This window comes from Ursus maritimus, unplaced genomic scaffold (genome assembly GCF_017311325.1).
Source record: "Ursus maritimus isolate PB19 unplaced genomic scaffold, ASM1731132v1 scaffold_31, whole genome shotgun sequence".
Classification (NCBI taxonomy): Eukaryota; Metazoa; Chordata; class Mammalia; order Carnivora; family Ursidae; genus Ursus; species Ursus maritimus.
In genome coordinates this window covers 2,085,429-2,104,881 of record NW_024425675.1, presented here as the reverse complement: position 1 = coordinate 2,104,881, position 19,453 = coordinate 2,085,429, and the positions used below count along the sequence as shown (strand labels likewise).

The following is a 19,453-nucleotide window of genomic DNA, read 5'->3' as shown; positions in this document are numbered from 1 at the left end:
TTGAAGCCAGCAGAGCAGATCTCCTTGATGATGCCCACCTGCCTTTTCACTCTTGATTTTCTGTATAATTTGCTGAAACGTTCTTTCTTTCTTTTATAAAATATTATTTTAAAAATTTACTATGTGCAACTTCAACATGAGAAAAAATGTTTATAGTTTTAAATTAGAAGAAACCGTGGTATAAATTTAGACATAAACTATTTTAATGTAGTAGAAACCTTCTCTCTGACAGAAGTCAGAGGACCTCAAGCAGATGAGAGTGGAGCCGGCGTGGAAGCGCGGTTGGTGTCCGTAGCACTGTGCAGGGCATACAGCACAGTCACCTCTTTCAGTGACGTTTACTGGCCTTGTAACAACCAGCCTTTTTTTTATAGATTTATGGGTTACTGAGTTGAGCTTTTCTACACATCACCTCTTGTTTTTCAATATAAAATTGTGAAACTCTTAATGAAGTGTTTAAGTTGCATGTTGTGAAAATTTCAAATTAGTTTCTGGGGCACACTGAATGTGCTTTTTTACCCTTGAACTTCTTTTCTTTCAGCGACCGTCTAGTGATGGTTTAAGCATATCCATCAGCCTTTGCTGAGAAGCAAGGTGTTTAAAGAAGTTTGTCACTTGCTTAGATTTGGTTCATTTGAAAACTCAAAAAATGGAAGTCTAGATTTTTTTGCTTAGGTTAATTCAGCTAAATGTGGTTTATAACCTTTATTTCAGAGGCTGGGTAAACAAAAATGATCAAATGTTGTACACAAGAAAAATTATTATTTGTGGATAACCAATAGCATGTCCGATATTTAACATTGACTTCAGTTTCTTGAAATATGTTAAATCGAAATATATTTTTATTTCATTTTGAATGGCATTCTTGCAGAAAGTAAACTCCACTTTCTCTTATTTTCCCCACCAGGGACCCAGATGGAAGGATGCTCTTAGATATTTTTGATGAAAACCTTCACCCTCTTTCGGTAATCTCCTCCTCCTGATGGTGTTTAATTATTTCTCTTTTGTTTTTATTGGGTGGCCAGTCATCTGAAAATATTTCCTTCCCCAGAAATCCGAAGTGCCACCAGATTATGATAAACACAACCCAGAGCAGAAGCAGATTTACCGGTTTGTTCGGACACTGTTCAGTGCTGCTCAGCTGACGGCCGAATGTGCCATTGTCACCCTGGTGAGTGCCTTCCCAATGACCGCAGCCGTTCTGTAGTTCACTGGAGTGGGGAGCAAGCAGGGAGTCTCACCAGGCGCCCTAGGGAAACTACATCTTCACCTTCAAGTTTGTCTTTTTTTTTTTTTTTTTTTTTCCCCTGGGAGAGTACAGGATGGATCTCCCAAAAGAGGGAGAAGTCTGTTCCACAATTGCCACCTAAAATCAGTTGTCAGATCACATTCAAAACCAATATGTTGAAACGTTAAATTCACATAAGTAAAACCATGGGCTAAAGGGGAATAAGAAGGACCGAGGCCACTTGCTCCCTACTAACGTCCAGGTTTCCTGTTGTTGATTGCCTGCAAAGGTTTTAATGACGTTAGTAGGATGTGATGAACACATACATCCTATACGAATACCTATTTGGGAAGAAGTGCTGTATATTACTGCCTTCTCTTTTGTGACTTTTGTGTCAGTAATGGAAGATACTCAGAGACAACATGGACATAATCTGCACTTTAAAACTCAGAGATAAAAATCTATAATCTTAGATTCTTAAAACTTTAGGGGCTATTTAGGTCAAATCTCATTTGGGAAATAGATTGACAGTGGAACCCATTCTCACTGACCTTTTACATTGCATGCAACTCAGATAAGAAGTTAACTGTGCCTGTGAGTGAGCCCTCCCAGAGGGAGAGCAGAAAGCCATTCCCTATTGCTTCTGAGAAGAGATTATTGTCTACCAGAAAGTTTACAGGCCACCCAAGGACCCTTTGTCTCTCTGCCACACTAAGAGCTTTGTGCCCTTCAGCTAATTCAACAATAAACCTGTTTGTTTATTCATTCATTGGTTCATCCATTTGTGTGTTTACTCTCTCTCTCACTGAACTTGCCACCAATAGGTAAAACAGACATTCAACAAGTAATCATTGGGTGATTTGGAATGATTCGGTCCTATTTGAGAAGTATATTTATTGCTTAGCTTTGTTCCCCCAAAGGATTTCAAGTTCTTACAAAAACACGCAGCAGGGAAACAGGGTTGAAATTGTTGTAAAGGGAAATGGTGATAAAGAGAAAAGAAGGGTAAGACAACCAGATGAAACTACAGATGAGATTAGTACTAAACTTTCACTCAGTGAAGAAAGATTTATTTTGAAGCTGCTGCAGATGGAACATGGTGGGGATTTTTTTTTACCTTTAATTCCTAAGAAAATTGTGACCTGACTGTGACCTGTTTGTTTAGATTTATTAGCATGAAGAGGTTCGTGTCCTGTGGAGGACGGAGGGCTGAGATTTTAATCCCTGCCACTTTCCCGGCTTCAGGGAGACGTTGAGAGAACAGCTGAAGTGCACTCCATTTCCAAGGGTGACAGGGAGGGTTGGCTAATTCATGTCTCTGGAGTGCTGTAGGAGTGGTACATTTTTGTCAGTAATTGTAACTACTGAAATCTTCACTTTGCTAGATAAACTGCTGGCTTAGCCGGAGATGAGCTTGTATTGGGGTCTTGGTAGTTACAACCCAAAGATGAACAGCTTTCGGGGCGGGTACAGCACTGCAGACCAGTTCTCTGGCTGCTGCGGCTGCTTGTGGCAGCTGACCGTCAGCCTGCTTGCCTGTGGGCAGAGGGCAGATAGAGGCATGCTCTGAGCGAGACCCTCGTGTGATCATTCTTCCCTTCTCTGTGTCCCTTAGAATTAGAAGCAGCCATTCAGAGCAGGTTCAGTTTAGAGTTGACAGAGAAGCATTAATCTCTGCCTTTCTCCTGGGCCTTCTCTTGGCATCTTGGCATGCTGGTCAGGAGGAGGCTGGTGGTGGGAGGAGGGTGGCAGTTAGCTCTGGCCCTCGTTGCCCACAAGGAACAATACTGCAGCCTGCCTGTGGTAAGAGAGCTTCCAGGACCATACCCAGAACCTAGTTAAGTCAAAACAAGTATTTCACAGCTTAATTAACTTTGTTCTAAAAGAGTAACAATGACTTAATATCACCAAATGTATTTTTTTTAGCCTAGCAGAATATTCAGAAATCTCTGCCATTGATACACATGAGGAAATTAAAAAGAGGATGAAGTAACTGAAATTGCACCTTGCTGATTTCTAATAAGTTTTCACTTATGGGCATTGTATAATATTCCCAGTAACAGCTGTGGGAAGCCAGGGTTGGATGGAAGGCCATGGTGTCCAGCTGCCCGTCTGTACAGCCCTTCCTTTTCCTCAGGAGTTGTTAGAGCTGCGTTAAACTTACAGCCACGAAAGACAGCCTTTTCAGTCCCACGTGTGATACTTGGATAACAAAATATAGCTCCCTGTCTAAGCCGGGGATTTTGATTATAAGGGTGAGAAACCCACACAGAGAGGCCAAGGCAGGAGATTTATTGGAAGGTTCAGGAGTCCCATATATCCCCGTCCTCAACCTACAGCAGGTTGCTCTGTGCATCCCTCTCTCTGGGGCCGTCTCTTCTTGTCTCTGCTCCTCCCTTTGGGTTTGCAGTATTGAATTTCAGGCGGCTTCTGGTCGTATGGACGTGGCAGGGAAGTAACTGTCCTAATCTTGACTGTCTGTCACTATTTTCATTTAAGGCCCAACACTGGCTAATTCAACCTCTTGCGTTTAGTTCAGATTTTGGAGAGGAGATGAATTTTGATTGGCTTCATCAGTGATTGGCCCAGTTCCTTTGGGTCAGATGTTTACCCTTGGAACAGTCAGTCGTGACCCGGAGGTGATAGGACAGAGGGGCCCAGGGTTCTGTCCTGAGCCATTGTTTTTCTCACTCTGTTCAGAACCTCCAGGGGTTCCCCATCTTCCTCTGAGGAAGACACAAAGAAGGCCCTTACATGACCTGTAGCAGGCTTAGGCCACCTCTGATTTCAACTCAGCTGCCTCTCCTCCTGCACATACCAGTACCTGCCTTGGGACTTTGGCACTGGACACCACTGCCTGGAATCCTCTTTCCCAGATAGGCGTGTGGTGCCACCCTACCTTCCTTCAAGTCTTTGCTCATAGGGCACGTCCATGGGGCCATGATACTTTGAAGTGTCACCTCCCTCCTCCCCCACATTCCCTTCTCATCATTTCCTGCTTTGTTTTTCTTCATAGCACTTATCACCAGTTAACATTCTTTGGGTTTTACTCGTTTATCATATTTTCTTTATAAGTTCCATGATTAAAAGTTTTTTAATCTTTTTGTCTTTCTCATTCACTGTAATGTGACCAACATCTGGAACACAGCCGGGTACCTAATAAATATTAAATGTCAAAGCAAGTGTAGTAATAACTGCCTACTGCTGAAGTGAATGAAAGTGGTATTGACGTGCCTTGCACTTTGCCTGAAACATAGGGAGCATTCAGGAGCCATGTGCTGAAGTCTTCCCCTACCCCAGGAGTTTTATAACTTTAAACTCCTATTCTGCTTCACTGCTTAAGGTATTAAGGTAAGCTTTCTGGAGGGAGGGTGGGCGAAGTCTTTAGCTTGGGGACATTACTCAGCCGAGCCCCTCATTGAGTGTTGCCTACAAGGTTGGTTCTCTGGAGGGCCACAGTGATGGGTGATGGGAAGGAAAGAGTCAGGCATAAAGAAAGCGGGAGTTGAGAAGAAATGGGGGTGGCAAATAATGGAACTAACCAGACAGAAGATATATTACCTTTTTATTATTTCCTTATTTTTTGTAGCTTTGTTGAGATATAGTTTAACTTACCATAAAATCCCCTCATTTAAAGTGAGCACTTCAGTGTTTTTTTGTATCTTGTGCAACCATCACCACAACCTAATTTCAGAATATTTTCATCGTCCCATAAGAAAGCCCTTTACCCTTTAGCAGCCACTCCCCATCCCCAGTCCCCACCCTAGGCCCAAGTAACCCCACTAATCTATTTTCTTTCTCAAGGGATTTGCCTATTCTAGACATTTCGTAGAACTGATTCATATAATATATGGTCTTTTGTGACTGGCTTTTCACTTACCGTAATGTTTTCAAACATCATCCATTTTGTAATATAGAGTATTTCATTATTCTTTATTGCCAAATAATGTTCCATTTTGTTTATTCATTCATGAGTTGATGGACATACGAGTTTCTGTTTTTTAGCTATTATGAATAATGCTGCTGTGAACATTTGTGTATATGTTTTTGAGTAGGCATATATTTTCATTTCTCCTGCAATATACCTAGGAGTGGAATTGCTGCATCATATGGTAACTGTTTAATTTTTTTTGAGGAACAGTCTGTTTTCCAGTACGGTTTTGCATTCCCATCGGCAGTTCCCTAACAGGACGGATCCAGTTTCTCCACATTACATCCTTGCCAAGACTTGTTGTTGTCTTTTTTGATTTTAGCCATTCTAATGGGTATGAAGCGTTAATCTCATTGTAGCTTTGATTTGTATTTCCCTAATTATAATAATGTTGAGCATCTTTTCATGTGTTTATTGGTCATTTGTATATCTTCTTTGGAGAAATGTCTGTTCAAATTCTTTGCCCATTTTTAAATTGGCTTTTCTTTTTATTATTGAATTATGAGAGTTCTTTTTATGTTCTGGCTGAAAAGTCCCTTGTCAGATAATGATTCACAAGTATTTTCTCCTATTCTCTGTGTTGTCATTTCACTTTCTTAATAATAGCATTTACAGTATAGGTTTTCATTTTCAAATATAAAGCCCAATCTGTATATATTTTTTCTTTTGTCTCTTGTGCTTTTGGTGTTGTATCTAAGAAACCATTGAATAACTCAAGGTGATATGATTTACTCCTGTGTTTTCTTTTAAAAGTTACATACTTTCAGGTCTTACATTTAGGTATATGATCCATTTTGAACTCATTTTTGTGAGGTAGGGGTCCAGATTTATTCTTCTGCATGTGGATATCCAGTTGTTGCAGTGCCATTTGTTGTAGAGACTCTCCTTTCCTCATTGAATTGTTTCATAACTCTCATCAAAAATCAGTTGACCGTAAATGTGCAAGTTTATTTCTGGACTTTCAGTTTTATTCCATTGATCTGTATTTCCTTATGTCCACACCACACTGTCTTGATTACCATAGCTTTGTAGTCAAAGAAAGTATAACTCTCGGGGCTCCTGGGTGGCTTAGTCAGTTAAGCATCTGGCTTAGGTCTGGACGTTGGGCTCTGCTCTGGGCATGGAGTCTGCTTAAGATTCTCTCTCTCCCTCTGCCCCTCCCCCTACTCTCCCACTCTCTCTCTCTCTCTCTCTCAAAAAAAAAAAAAAGTATGACTCTGACTGTTCTGACTCTTCTTGTTCTTCTTCAAGATTTTTTGGCTATTCTGTGACCCTTACATTTTCAATTTTAAAATTAGCGTGCTAGTTTCTGTAGAACAAACAGAAACAAAACCAGCTAGGATTTTGGCAGGGACCGCTTTGAATATGTAGATCAACTTGGGGACTATTTTAGTCTTAACACTAGTAAGTCTTATAGTCCAGGAACTTGGGATGTCTTTCCATTTAGATTTCCTTCATCTTCTTTCAGCAGTTTATAGTTTTCATTACACAAGCCTTGCACTTCCTTTGTTAAATTTTATTCCTAGGTATTCTGTTTCATGCATTAGTAAGTGGAATTGTTTTCTTAATTTTCATTTTCAGATTGTTTATTGCTAGTGTATAGGAATATAATTTATTTTTGTAGATTTATCTTGTATCCTTCCACATTGCTGAACTCATTTCAGTTCTAATAGTATTTTACTAGATTGAATTTTATATATGCAAGATCATGTCATCTGCAAATAGACCTAGTTTTACTTCTTTTCTAAGCTGGATGTTTTTTATTGGTTTTACTGGCATATTTGCCTTAGCTAGACCTCTAGCACAGTGTTGAATAGAAGTGGTGAGAGTGCACATCCTTGTTTTGTTCAAGATCTTGTAGGGAAAGCTCTGTTATGTTAGCTGTGGGTTTTTCATAGATGGCTTCTGTCAAATTGGGGAGTTCCCTTCATTCCTAATTTGTGGAGTTTTGTTTTGCTTTGTTTTGCTTTGTTTATTCTTTAAGAGTATTAGATTCTGTCAAGAGTTTTTCCTGTATGTATTGAGATTGATCATGTGGTTTTTTCCCTTTACTTTATTGATATGTTAAAATCAACAATATTTCTTCTTCCAACCCACTAGCATGGAATGTCTTTCCATTTCTTGGTGTTGTCTTCAGTTTCTTTTATCAGTGATTTATAGTTTTCAGAATACAGGTCTTTCACCTTTTGGGGTAGATTTATTATTTTAGGTACACTTGTAAATGGGGTTGTTTTCTTTCTGCTGCTTCCCAATTGGTCTATAGAAATGCAAGATTTCTGTACATTGATTTTGCACCCTGTGACTTTACTGAATTTGTTTATCAATTCTAGCAGTTTTTTGGTGGAGTCTCTCAGGTTTTCTGTATATAGTATCATGTCTTGTCATCTGCAAATAGTAAAAGTTTTACTTCTTCCTTACTGATTTGGATGCCTTTTATTTCTTTCTTTCTTTTTTTTTTTTTTTTTTTGTCTGATTGCTGCGTCTAGGACTTTCAGTACTATGTAGAATAAAAGTGACAATGTACATCCGTGTCTTATTCCTGACCTTAGGGGAAAAGCTGAGGATGATATTAGTTGTGGGTTTTTCATATAAGGCCTTTATTGTGTTGAGGTATGTTTCCAATAAACCTACTGTGTGGAGGATTTTTATCATGAGTGGATGTTGTACTTTGTCGAATGCCTTCTCTGTGTTTATTGAAATGATCATATGATTTTTATTCTTTTTTTTGTTGATGTGATGTATCACATTGATTGATTTGCACTACCCTTCCATCCCAAATTGCACTTGATCGTGGTGAATGATTTTTTTAAAGTATCATTGGATTTAGTTTGCTAATATTTTGTTGAGGATTCTATATTCCTCTATGTTCATTAGAGATACTGGCGTGTAGTTCGCCTTTTTTATGTTGTCTTTATCTGGTTTTGGTAGTCAGGGTAATGTTGGTCTCAGAACCTTTCCTTCCTTTTCTCTTTTTTTGGGAACAGTTTGAGAAAAATTGGTATTAACTCTTTAAATGTTTGATAGAATTTACCTATGAAGCCATCTGGTCCTGGACTTTTGTTTCTTGGGACTGATTCAATTTCATTGCTGGTAATTAGTCTGTTCAAATTTTCTGTTCCTGATTCAGTTTTGGGAAGTTTAGGTTTCTAGGAATTTATCCATTTCTTTGAAATTGTCCAATTTGTTGGCTTATAATATTTGATATTCTTTTATAATGCTTTATTTTTTGTGGTATTGGTTATTGTTTTTCTTCTCTCATGTCATTGTTTGAGTCCTCTCTCTCTCTCTTTTTCCTTTTTTGGTGAGGCTGGTTAAGGGTTTATCAATTTTTGTTGATCTTTTCGAAGAACCAGCTCCTGAGTTCATTGATCTGTTCTATTGTTTTTTAGTGTCTATTTTGTTTATTTCTGGTCTAATCTTTATTATTTGGTTCTTCTTCGTATTTTAGGGGGGTTTTGTTTGGACTTGTTTTTCTGGCTCCTTCAGGTGTAAGGTTAGGTTGTTCATTTGAGAGTTATCTTGCTTCTTGAGGTAGGCCTGTATTGCTATAAACTTCCCTGTCTCCTCTTTGCTGCATCCCAAATATTTTGGACCATTGTGTTTTCAAATTCATTTGTCTCATCATTTTTTATTTCCTTTTTGATTTCTTGGCTGACCCATTCATTGTTGAGTAGAATGTTATTTAACGTCCATGTATTTGTGTTGTTCCCAGATTTTTTTCTTGTTGTTGATTTCTAGTTTCATAGGTAAGTAAGAAAAGATGCACGTATGACTTCAGTCTTTTTGAATTTGTTGAGACTTAGTTTTGTGGCCTAATGTATGACCTATTCAGGAGACTATTTCATGTGCACTTATAAAGAATGTGTATTCTGTTTTAGGGTGGAATACTCTGAAAAAACTGTTAGATCCATCTTGTCCAGTGTGTCATTCAAAGCCACTATTTCCTTCTGAATTTTTGTTTGGATGATTTACCAATTGCTGTGAATGGGGTATTAAAGTCTCCCACTATTATTGTATTACTGTTGATTACTTCCTTTGTTATTAGCTGCTTTATATATTTGGGTGCTCCCATGTAAGGTGCAGAAATACGTACAATTGTTAAATTTTCTTGTTGGGTTTTTCCCTTTATAATTATATAGTGTCCTTCTTTGTCTGTTGTTGCAGTCTTTGTTTTAAAGTCCATTTTGTCCTATATGAGTACTACTACCCCAGCTTTCTTTTCACTTCCATCTGCATGATAAATACTTTTTCCATTCCTTCACTTTCAATCTTCTTGTGTCTTTAGGTCTGAAGTGAGTTTCTTGTAGACAGCATATAGATGGGTCTTACTTTTTAATCCATTCTGTCATCCTGTATCTTTTGATTGGAGCGTTTAGGCCATTTACATTCAAAGTAATTATTGATAGTTATGTACTTATTGCCATTTTCTTACTTGTTTTATGATTGTTTTTGTAGTTCTTTTCTGTTCCTTCTCTTGCTCTCTTTGCTCACATTTTGTTGGCTTTCTTTAGTGCAATATTTGGATTCCTTTCTTTTTCTTTTTCTTTTTTTCCTTTTCATTCTTTTTATTACTGGTTTTTGATTTGTGGTTACTATTAGATTTGTATATAACATCTTCTGCATATAGCAGTCTGTATGAAATTGATCATCACTTAAGCTTGAACCCATTCTTTACTCTTCTCCCTGTAATGTTTTAGGTATAGGGTGTCATACTTTACTTCCTTTTATTCTGTGAATCCCTTGACTGATTTTTATAGATATACTTAATGTTACTGCTTTTCGTGCTTCCAACTTTTTTTTACTTTTGCTTATGGTCTTTCTTTTCCACTCAGTGAATCCCCTTGAACATTTCTTGTAGGGCTGTTTAGTGGTCATGAATTACTTTAACTTTTCTTTGTCTAGGAAACTCTTTATCTCTCCTTCTGTTCTGAATGATAGTCTTGCTGGATAAAGTATTCTTGGCTGCAGGTTGTTTCCTTTCAGCTCTTTGAGTATATCATGCCACTGTCTTCTGACCTGCAGAGTTTCTGTTGAAAAATCCGCTGATAACCAGATTATAGGGTTTCCCTTGTATGTAACTGTCTTCTTTTCTCTTGCTGCTTTTCACATTCTCTCTTTATCACCACTTTCTGCCATTTTAATTACTGTGTGTCTTGCTGTGGATGTCTTTGGGTTGATTTTGCTGGGGGCTCTCTGTGCCTCCTGGATCTGGGTTTCTGTTTCCTTCCCCAGATTCAGAAAGTTTTCAGCTGTTATTTCTTCAAATAAATTTTCTGCCCTCTTATCCCTCTCTCGTCTCCTTGTGGGATCTCTGTAATGCAAATGTCAGTACACTTGGTATTGTCTCAATTCCCCATATCTATTTTCATTTTTTATTATTTTTTCTCTCTCATTCAGCTTGATTGCTTCCCATTACTCTGTCCTCCAGACGCTCATCAGTTCTGCTTCCTCTAGTCTGCTGTTCATCTAGTGCATTTTTAATTTCACATTGAGTTTTTCATCTCTGATTGGTTCTTTGTTTATGTTTTCTATCTCTGTTGAGGGTCTCCCTGAAGTCCTGCACCCTTTTCTCAAGTCCAGTGAGTATCTTTATGACCATTACTTTGAATTCTCTATCATGCATATTATCTCTGTTTTGTTGAGGTCTCTTGCTGTGATTTTTTTTCCTGTTCTTTCATTTGGGGCATATTCCTCTGTCTCATTTTGTCTCTCTGTGTCTGTTTCTGTGTTTTTGGGAAGCCACCTATGTCTCCTGCTGTTGAAAGTCATGCCCTTGTGAAGAAGAGGTCCTGTAGGGCCCTGCAGTGCAGTGTCCCCTGTTCACCAGAATCTGGTGCTTCAGGGGTGTCTCCTGTGTGTGTTGTGTGTGCCCTGCTGTTGTGGCTAAGCCACTTTTGCTTTTAGTCCAGTCGCCTGCGGTGGCTCACTTTTGCCTGTTTGGGGAAGGTTTGGTCCCTGTGTAGGCCAGTCTGGGGCTGCCTTGGGCTGGAGTTGAGTCAGACCATGCATTTGCCAGAGATGTAGTAACACCCCGTGGCAGATGCTTTCCCTGTTTTGTCCCCTCAGGAGTGTTCGTTGTGTGGGGGGGGGAGGTGGGAGGTGCTGCAGTCATACCAGATATCCGTCCTTAGTCCACTGCTGAGGCCACAGTTGGACTGGTGTGTGAGGTTATCTTCCTCTGTCCCTGGGGTAGGAGTCACTTTGGGGTTGTGTTAGCCCCTGTTGGGGCTCTTTGCACACTGCCAGGGTTGTAGCACCATATTGGATGGGCTCTGGCCAAAAACATATTGGAGAAATCAGGACCGCAGGAGAATGTGGGTGCAGGTGAGCCGTGTTACCAAGGTTTGTGGTGGTCCACTTAGGTAGGGGACCTTAGCCTTGGAGACTGAGGCCTGCTGGGTTGGAGGGGCAGATCTGGGTCCAGGTGTTAACAAGGTTTGCTTGGGCCTCCTGTGGGAGGGTACCTGGAGCAGAGGCCTGGCTGAAGGGGACATGTCCACAGGAGAATGTGGGGGTGTGGGACATGCTGTTAAGCAAGTTAGGTGGAGAATGTTTGCACTGTGCTGGTTCCAGCACGTGTCCTTGTGTTTAGGCTAGGGGGCAGGGGAGGGAAACGGCCCCTGCCAGCTCCTTTGTTCCTGGAGAAGTCTCCCAAGGGTTTCTGCCCCTCCAGACACGCTTGAAGTTAGTGAGCAAATCTTCCCCCCCATACCCCAACCGTTTTTCAAATTGCTGTTTCTATGCTGTATTTCTGTCGGGCTGTTTATTGTATGGTCTGTTCAAGGGCAGGGACTCAGTTTCCTTTCACCCTGCCGGCTCTCCCAGAGCTGAGTCCACTGCTTTTTAAAGTTCCAGGTATTAAGCCCCACTGGTTGTAAGAACTTGCAAAATTTGGCCCCTCTGGTTTCCAAAGCCCAGTGTTGCCAGGATTTGTCTTCCCCCTGCAGGCTCCTTGGTGTGGGGGTCTGTTTCTCTCCCCTCTCCTGGGGACAGTTCCTGTGAGTCCATTTGGCTCCCAAGCACGTCTCTGCCCTTGCTACCGTTTTCATTGTGTCCTCTTCTCTACATTTAGGTGTGGAGAGTTTGTTCTGCCAGTCTTCAGGTTTTTTTCTGGGTTATTTACACTGATGTGGGTGTTACTTAGTTGTATCCGTGGGAAGAGGTGAGTTACACCACCATCTTCCCTGATAGTCCTAGATTAACTCTCTAAAATTGGTTTGGAATGATTTCAGTATCATTAAGATTTTGGTATATATCCTTGATTCCATGAGATTACATTTTATTCCTCCCCTGTGCCTTTGAACAGTTTTGTTCTATGCAGTCAGCCGAATGCTCTCGGTAACTCTAGAATCGCTCACTACCCTGTATTTCCTAGAGACTCTTTAGGATAGTCCTTCTCATGAATTTAAATCTAAAAATTTAATTGAGCAAGCTTGTCCTATTAGCAATGAATAGTCTAGGAATATTGTTTAGGAAAAATCAATTATTATTTTACTTGACAGAGAATTAAAATAGCCAACTGGGAGTTTACTAAAGAAATTGCAGCTGACCCTTGAATATGTCCTTACTGACAAGTTACATGCTATTAAGTGGAGCTTATTATGAATGCTCATCTCAGGGGCACCTGGGTGGCGCAGTCGTTAAGCGTCTGCCTTCGGCTCAGGGCGTGATCCCGGCGTTATGGGATCGAGCCCCACATCAGGCTCCTCCGCTATGAGCCTGCTTCTTCCTCTCCCACTCCCCCTGCTTGTGTTCCCTCTCTCGCTGGCTGTCTCTATCTCTGTCCAATAAATAAATAAATAAATCTTAAAAAAACAAAAGCATGCCTCATCTCCCAGCACAGCCGTTGCTCTCCCTTGGTAAGGGAGTGTATTGTAGTACCTAATTCCTTTGGTTAGCCCTAGTGGAATATCCAGAGATGACATGATACTTTTGGGGTTTTTTTAGTATTAAATATTATTGTAAATATCATCTAGCATACTTATTAATGTCTACCAGCTATGGTATAAAGTAAGAAGAAAATTGAGTAGCCACCCATTTGCACTGCGCCCGTGAGAATCTGTTTCAGTGGGGAGCTTGGAGAGATTTGCATGCCTTGTCTGTGTAAAGGAGTAGAGTCTTGGGGTAAACATTGTTTCACAACCTTTTTTGTCTCATGCTTTAAAAATCTGGAGGCTTAGTTAGGTCCGGTCTTAGTTTTCTGCTCTTAGTTCGGTTTTATTCTATATTTTGTGGTTCTTTTTAAATTTTTTTGAGTGTAGTTGACACACAGCGTTACATTTTTCTCACGTGTACAATGTAGTGATTTGACAAGTTTACACCTTATGCTGTGCTCACTACAAGCATAGCTCTTCTTGATGGAGAATGAGGAGAGTTAGTTGTCAACCTTTGTAAAAGACGCCGTCTGAGGTCCCAAGGACAGAGTCTCGCTGAAATTCCGCTTGACCTGGCCTGGATCTTTACCTGAAGAACGACAGTTTTCACACAAATGAAAGTCATGATCTAAAACATTAGCTCACTCTTTTTGCTCATTTAATATAATAAATGCCATTAAAAAATAAAATCTTCAAAATTGAAAAGACCACTGAGCTCCAGTCAGTGACCTACTTTTTCTCACCAATAGTTGTCACAACCAGATGCTGTTATGTTACTGTTCACTGAGCGAGGTTTGGAAACTCCCACGAAGGTGCTATAATGCAGTGAGAATGCCATGCTGTGTGACTTCCTGGAGCTTATTGGAAGGTCTTTTTGACTTGCCGCGCTTGGCACAGCAGAGTGGACTGTCTCCTCCTCTGAACTTCCTCGTCCACCACTGCATCTGGCTCACAAACCATGGGCTCAGTCTCACCTTTAAATCTGCTCTGCCTTTGTCAGCGCACTTCCCTTTCATGAATGCCATTCTTTGTGGCCATGCTCTTACCTAAAGCCCTACACGAAAACGTACCTTCCTGTTGCTGCATTCCAGAGCCTGAGCTCTTATGTACGTGCTGCTCCTTATTTGTCCGGCAGGGTGATGCGTCCGTGAACGAAGCACTCTGAGGTCACACCCTTTCCTAGCATTGTGTAGATGGTGGGCACACAGGTGGGAATGGCAGGCGGTCCTTGTCCTCAGGGAGCTTATGGTTTACTAGGTGGAGAGACTGATAAGGCAGCTACCTACACTGTACTGAGAAAAACACAGCCAGGGGGTAAGTGGGAGGGTCACCCAGACTAATCTGGGGGTACATCAATGTAGACTTGCCCTGTAATGGTTTCCTGTTTTATTACTTTCCAGTATATTTAGGACTGGACTTCTTAGCAGTTTATTGGCTATTTTGTCTTTGGGATTTGAAATATGTTAGTAATTTCTTCTCATGATTTTGCCTTTTAGTGTAGTGCCCCCTGATCCGTTCTGAGGAACACCTGGTATCTGAGATTAGCTGTAAGAATCTAGGTTTTTAAGATTTAAAAAAATTGCTTTTTCGTTAATAAGGGACTAAAAGCAGAACAGTAACCTTTCTAAGCAAAAGAACTGCTATTTGTCTATTTACTCATTCAGCAAACATTTGAGTGCCAACCACCCCCTCTCCCCATCTTGGAAAAGCCCCTATTTCAGTGGAAGAGGCAGACAGATTTCCCTGGGTGTTGGCCATTCACCTGTTTTACAGACGGTTGGCTGGTACAAGCTGGCCAAAGAAGCCGTAAGGGAGCCTCTGCTGCTTTGGAGGGAGTGTACGCCTCGCCTCTGCCTGTGATTTAGGGATCAGGAGAACCATGGGAGGCTCTATGGAGGAGCTGCTAGCTTATGGTCTGACTTCTCTTTCTTTTTTTTTTTTTTTTTGAAATATTTTATTTATTGGGGGGGAGGGGCAGAGGGAGGAGGAGAGAGAGAATGTCAAGCAGACTCCTTGGTGAGCGTGGAGCCTGACTCAGGGCCCTCCTCGCCCCTCTCCACCCACACAGTCACTGCCTAAAGTGTTTTTACATCTTTAATTTTATTTTTCATTGTGAGAGAGACCACTTCGGTTTCCTTCTTATATGCCCTGTATCATACTGTAAGCCTAATTCAGTACTTAGAAACACCTCTGTTTGCCTTCTAGCTTCTTCTCCAAAGTATTCACATCTTAAGAGCAGAACATACCAGATTTTATTCCTCCATCTTCTTCGCTGCCCCTTTATCCTGTCTCCAGATGTTAAAACAGGAGGGGCTCTTAAGGCTCTGGCCTGGCCCCTCCTTTTCTCTCTCCCTAAGCTGTCTCCCCAGGTCTTGGGGTCCATGCTTAATTCTGTTTATGTGCCATAGGCACTCATATTTCTGAGTTCTGTTTTCTTCAAGCCTCTCAAGGGTGTGTGCACCGCCGAGGTGGGTGGCATCCTCTGGGGTGTCTCAGACATACAGTATCCACCTGTAACTGTCTTTCCCCCAGCAGGGCTCCCTGTCTCAGCAGGCATTGTCCGTCCAGCTGTACAAGCTGGAAACCTCAGGGTCTCCTGCAGCAGCCCACCTTCTTGGTTGTCGGGGTCACTGGACTCTAGGTCGGTCCGATAGGAGTGTCAGTCTCTCCTGTCATGTCTCCAGTTCAGACCCTGATCTTCCTTATCCCGACTGCTGAGTCTGCAGAATCTCTGCCCATAAGCTATGTTCCTTTCCAGCCCATTTTCCACTGTGTAGCCGGAGCCGTCGGTGCCACCCTCCTGTGTCTCTAGTGATGGGCACGGTGCCTGGCGCATAGTGACTGCTCTATTACACAGGGAATCACGGGTTAAGTTCGAGTGTTTAACACCACCTTTCATGTAGCTGTTCTCATCTTGTGGGCTCTGTGTTGTATAGTTATCAGTCTGCTTCTAGCATTATCCTTTGCTTCTACTGACAGATTCATGTCGTTTAACAAACTTCTTCCATTTAATCAGTTAGTTGCCCTGTTTCTCAAGAATTCCCCAAAGTCTCCTCCCCAGAGCCCTAATGATGTAACAAGGGTGGACTCTTCCTTTTTTTTCTTAATCTTTCCCATCTCTTTTATGAGTATTGATATTTCACTGACGATTATTTGTGTTAACACTTTTTTCCCACACATGCCTTTTTAAGATTTTTTTTTTAATTTTAGAAAGTGAGTGAGTGAGCAAGCGAGCAAGTGCAAGCGGGGGGAGGGGGAGAGGAGGAGGGAGAGGGCCAAGCAGACTCCATGCTGAGCATGGAGCCCGACGTGGGGCTCAATCCCATGACATTGAGATCACAACCTGAATCAAAACCAAGAGTCGGACACTCAACAGACTGAACCAACCAGACACGCCCCCCCATGCCTTTTTAAAAATTACATGATATTTAAGACTTTATGGGCATTATAAATTATGAAAAATTTAACACTACATAGATTTCATCTGTTTTAGAAAGCAGGTTCTTAAAAGTGTATGGATGATTCATTTCATTTGTTTCTTTCTGATACAGTAGTTCCACTTTGTAAATGTGTTTGATAAACTATAGAAAGAATAATTCCATGGTTCAGAGAAGTATAAAACATGCTGATAAACAGAGGGAAACTTTAAAAGGAATTCTTACCTTGTGACCCAAAGTAAGCAAAGCCCTTTGTGGGTATTTCTGATAATCTGTCTTCAAGCTAAATTATGCCAATTTATAAATCTTATGTTATTTGGTTTCATTTTCCAACTTCAGCTGAAATTATTTCATTTAAAAATCAAATCAAAACCACAGTGAGATACCTACTTCACACTCATTAGGATGACTATTATTTAAAAAAAAAAAAAAAAACCTCAGAAAACAAAATAACTGGTGTTGGCAAGGATATGAAAAAATTGAAACCCCTGTGCATTGCCGGTGGGAATGTTAAGTGGCCTAGGTACTATGGAAAAATCATATGGTGGTTCCTTAAAAAAATTAAACATGGAATTGTCCTATGATCCAGCAGTTCTCCTTTTGGATCCATACCCAAAAGAATCAAAAGCAGAGACTCCAACAGGTATTTGTACACCACTGTTCACAGCAGCAACATTATTCACAATAACCAAAAGGAGGAAACAAATGTCCGTCAATGGAAAAATGGATAAACAAAGTATGGTATATACACGCAGTGGATTATTATTCAGCCTTAAAAAGGAAAGACATTTTAACATATGCTACATACTTGGGCAAATCTTGACATGCTAAGTGAAAAAAACCAGAACAAAAAGACAAGTATTGAGTGATTCCTAGAGTAGACAAATTCATGGAGACAAAGTAGGATCGTTGTTGCCAGAGGCTGAGGGGAAGGGGAGCAGGGAGTTGTTTAGTGCAGGATGATGAGAAAGCTCTGGGGACAGAGATGGGTGGTGATTTTACAGCGGTGTGAATGTACTTACTGCTACGGAAGTGTGCACTTAAAAGTGGTTAAACGGTAAATTTTATATATATTTTAGCACAATAATAAAAAATAGGTTTATCGATGCTGCATGTAAATTTAAAATGGCCTCAAAATAAAACTTTACCAGATAGAAAAGAGCAGGTTTGTCCCTTTGACGCCGTTTGTTGGAATTTGTACTGTTGTATGCTGAATCTGTATTGCTGTCGTGGTTGATAGAGTGAGAAATTAGCCTGCGCTCCCCGGAATTTGTTCCTGCCTCAGAGTCGTTTGCGGTCCAGCCACATCCACACTGCTCAGTGACAGAGTGTGTCCATTTGCCGTCACACTAGCTGAGTGCTTTGACTTTATAGAAATAGGTATGATCAGAGGATAAATCCCTGTTTACAGGCTGGTGGAGTGGAGTCACATGGTTTTAGAGCTTATGTATGCTGGCATGTGTATTGTGTATTGAGCTCTGGCATTTTCATGTCTTTCCAGGTATACCTTGAAAGACTTTTAACATATGCAGAGATAGACATCTGTCCAGCCAACTGGAAGCGGATTGTTCTAGGGGCGATCCTGCTGGCCTCCAAGGTTTGGGATGACCAGGCTGTGTGGAATGTGGACTACTGCCAGATCCTGAAAGACATCACGGTGGAGGACATGTGAGTGTGTGTGTTGGGGTGGGGCTGGGGCACCTTATGGGAAGGAACCACGTCCCTCGGAACGGTCTGCATGGTGAAGAGGAAATGAATTGGACCAACAGTTTCTTTTGAGTGTCGTGAGTGGGCACAACCAGGACACGGCTGTGGAATATGACTGCAGAAACCTGTGGTACTCTTCATGCACAGGTCCTAGTTACACTTTTTGAGTTTGTGGCACTGGTTACTGAAACTGTGTTGTGGGCAAACATTCCTTAATCAGAAGGGTGTAGGCTGCTGCTGTCTCCAGGCCGTGACGGCTTGTATTTTGGCTCTGTACCTCATGCAGACTCCTAACAATGGCCCACACCTGTCTTTTGTGGGCAGCAGCCTACCCAGAAAGCAGAAGAGCTAAAATAGTATGTTTCTGTTTAGTTTCAGGGAGAATTTGCAAGTTCAGTTGCTTAAAATCAGCCCTCTGTCCTTGGGTCCTCTCGTGCGTCTCATTAGGTCTGTACGTTCTCCCCTAGCTGGTCTCAGAGCCCCAGCTCAGTGGACGCGCCATAGCGTGGGGGGCGAGAGCCGTCCACTCCCGTAGCTCTCAGGCGGTCTTAGGATTTCTCGGATGGTTCAGTCCTTACATTTAGGTGAGGATTGTTAACAGGAGACCTGCAGGCCTATTGTCTGCGATCTCTATCTGGGAATACAGGAAATAGGTTTCGAGCCTCTTAGAGGACAAAGGAGCATTTTGGAAAACAATCAGGATAAACCATTTACAGTTCCTTAGGGTTTTTAGGTACTTCTGACACTATTCTTGCTGAAATTTTTCTAATACTGTTTGTTCAGCTTCCTTGAGGAAGCGTTAGGCTGGAGGAGCTTCCCAGCTGTGTCTCAGCCCACCTCCCTGTTCCTACACCCAATAATCCTGGGTTGTGGAATCGTCACAGTGCCTGTGCAGGCTGCTGTTAGGGGGTGTCACATGGGCACATTAGTTCTGGGTTCCTCACCAACCTAAGGCCCTCCTTAACCTGTTTTTGTGGTACCCTGTGAAGCACACTTGTGTTCCCGGGTCATTTGTTGCAGAGCCTGTGTTTCCACTGTAGACCTATAAACTCCTCCCTGTGTCTGTAATTTTCTATTATAGAAAGTAGGACAAGTGTAAATAAGTTTTTGATAGTAAGAAAAATTAAAAGTCTTGATTATATTTCAAGGTGAAAACAACTACTAAAATAATTGTCATTAGGACCACAGAGGAGGATGCGAGTTGGTAAGAAGTGCTGACTTGTTTCCTTTATTGGGGGTTACTCTGTCAACGCATTGATACCATTTGACACGGAGT

General features: G+C 41.3%; 1 protein-coding gene across 3 annotated transcripts in view; it reads left to right on the top strand.

Moving 5' to 3' along the window:
* Positions 1 to 19,453, top strand: part of CCNY (cyclin Y) — a 214,003-nt gene that overhangs the window by 181,065 nt on the left and 13,485 nt on the right. For all 3 annotated transcript variants that reach the window (XM_040645241.1, XM_040645240.1, XM_008683937.2), the window contains exons 6-8: positions 908 to 965; positions 1,052 to 1,171; positions 17,972 to 18,138. In XM_040645241.1, coding sequence (XP_040501175.1) covers positions 908 to 965; positions 1,052 to 1,171; positions 17,972 to 18,138 — 345 coding nt within the window. The remainder of the gene's footprint in view (positions 1 to 907; positions 966 to 1,051; positions 1,172 to 17,971; positions 18,139 to 19,453) is intronic.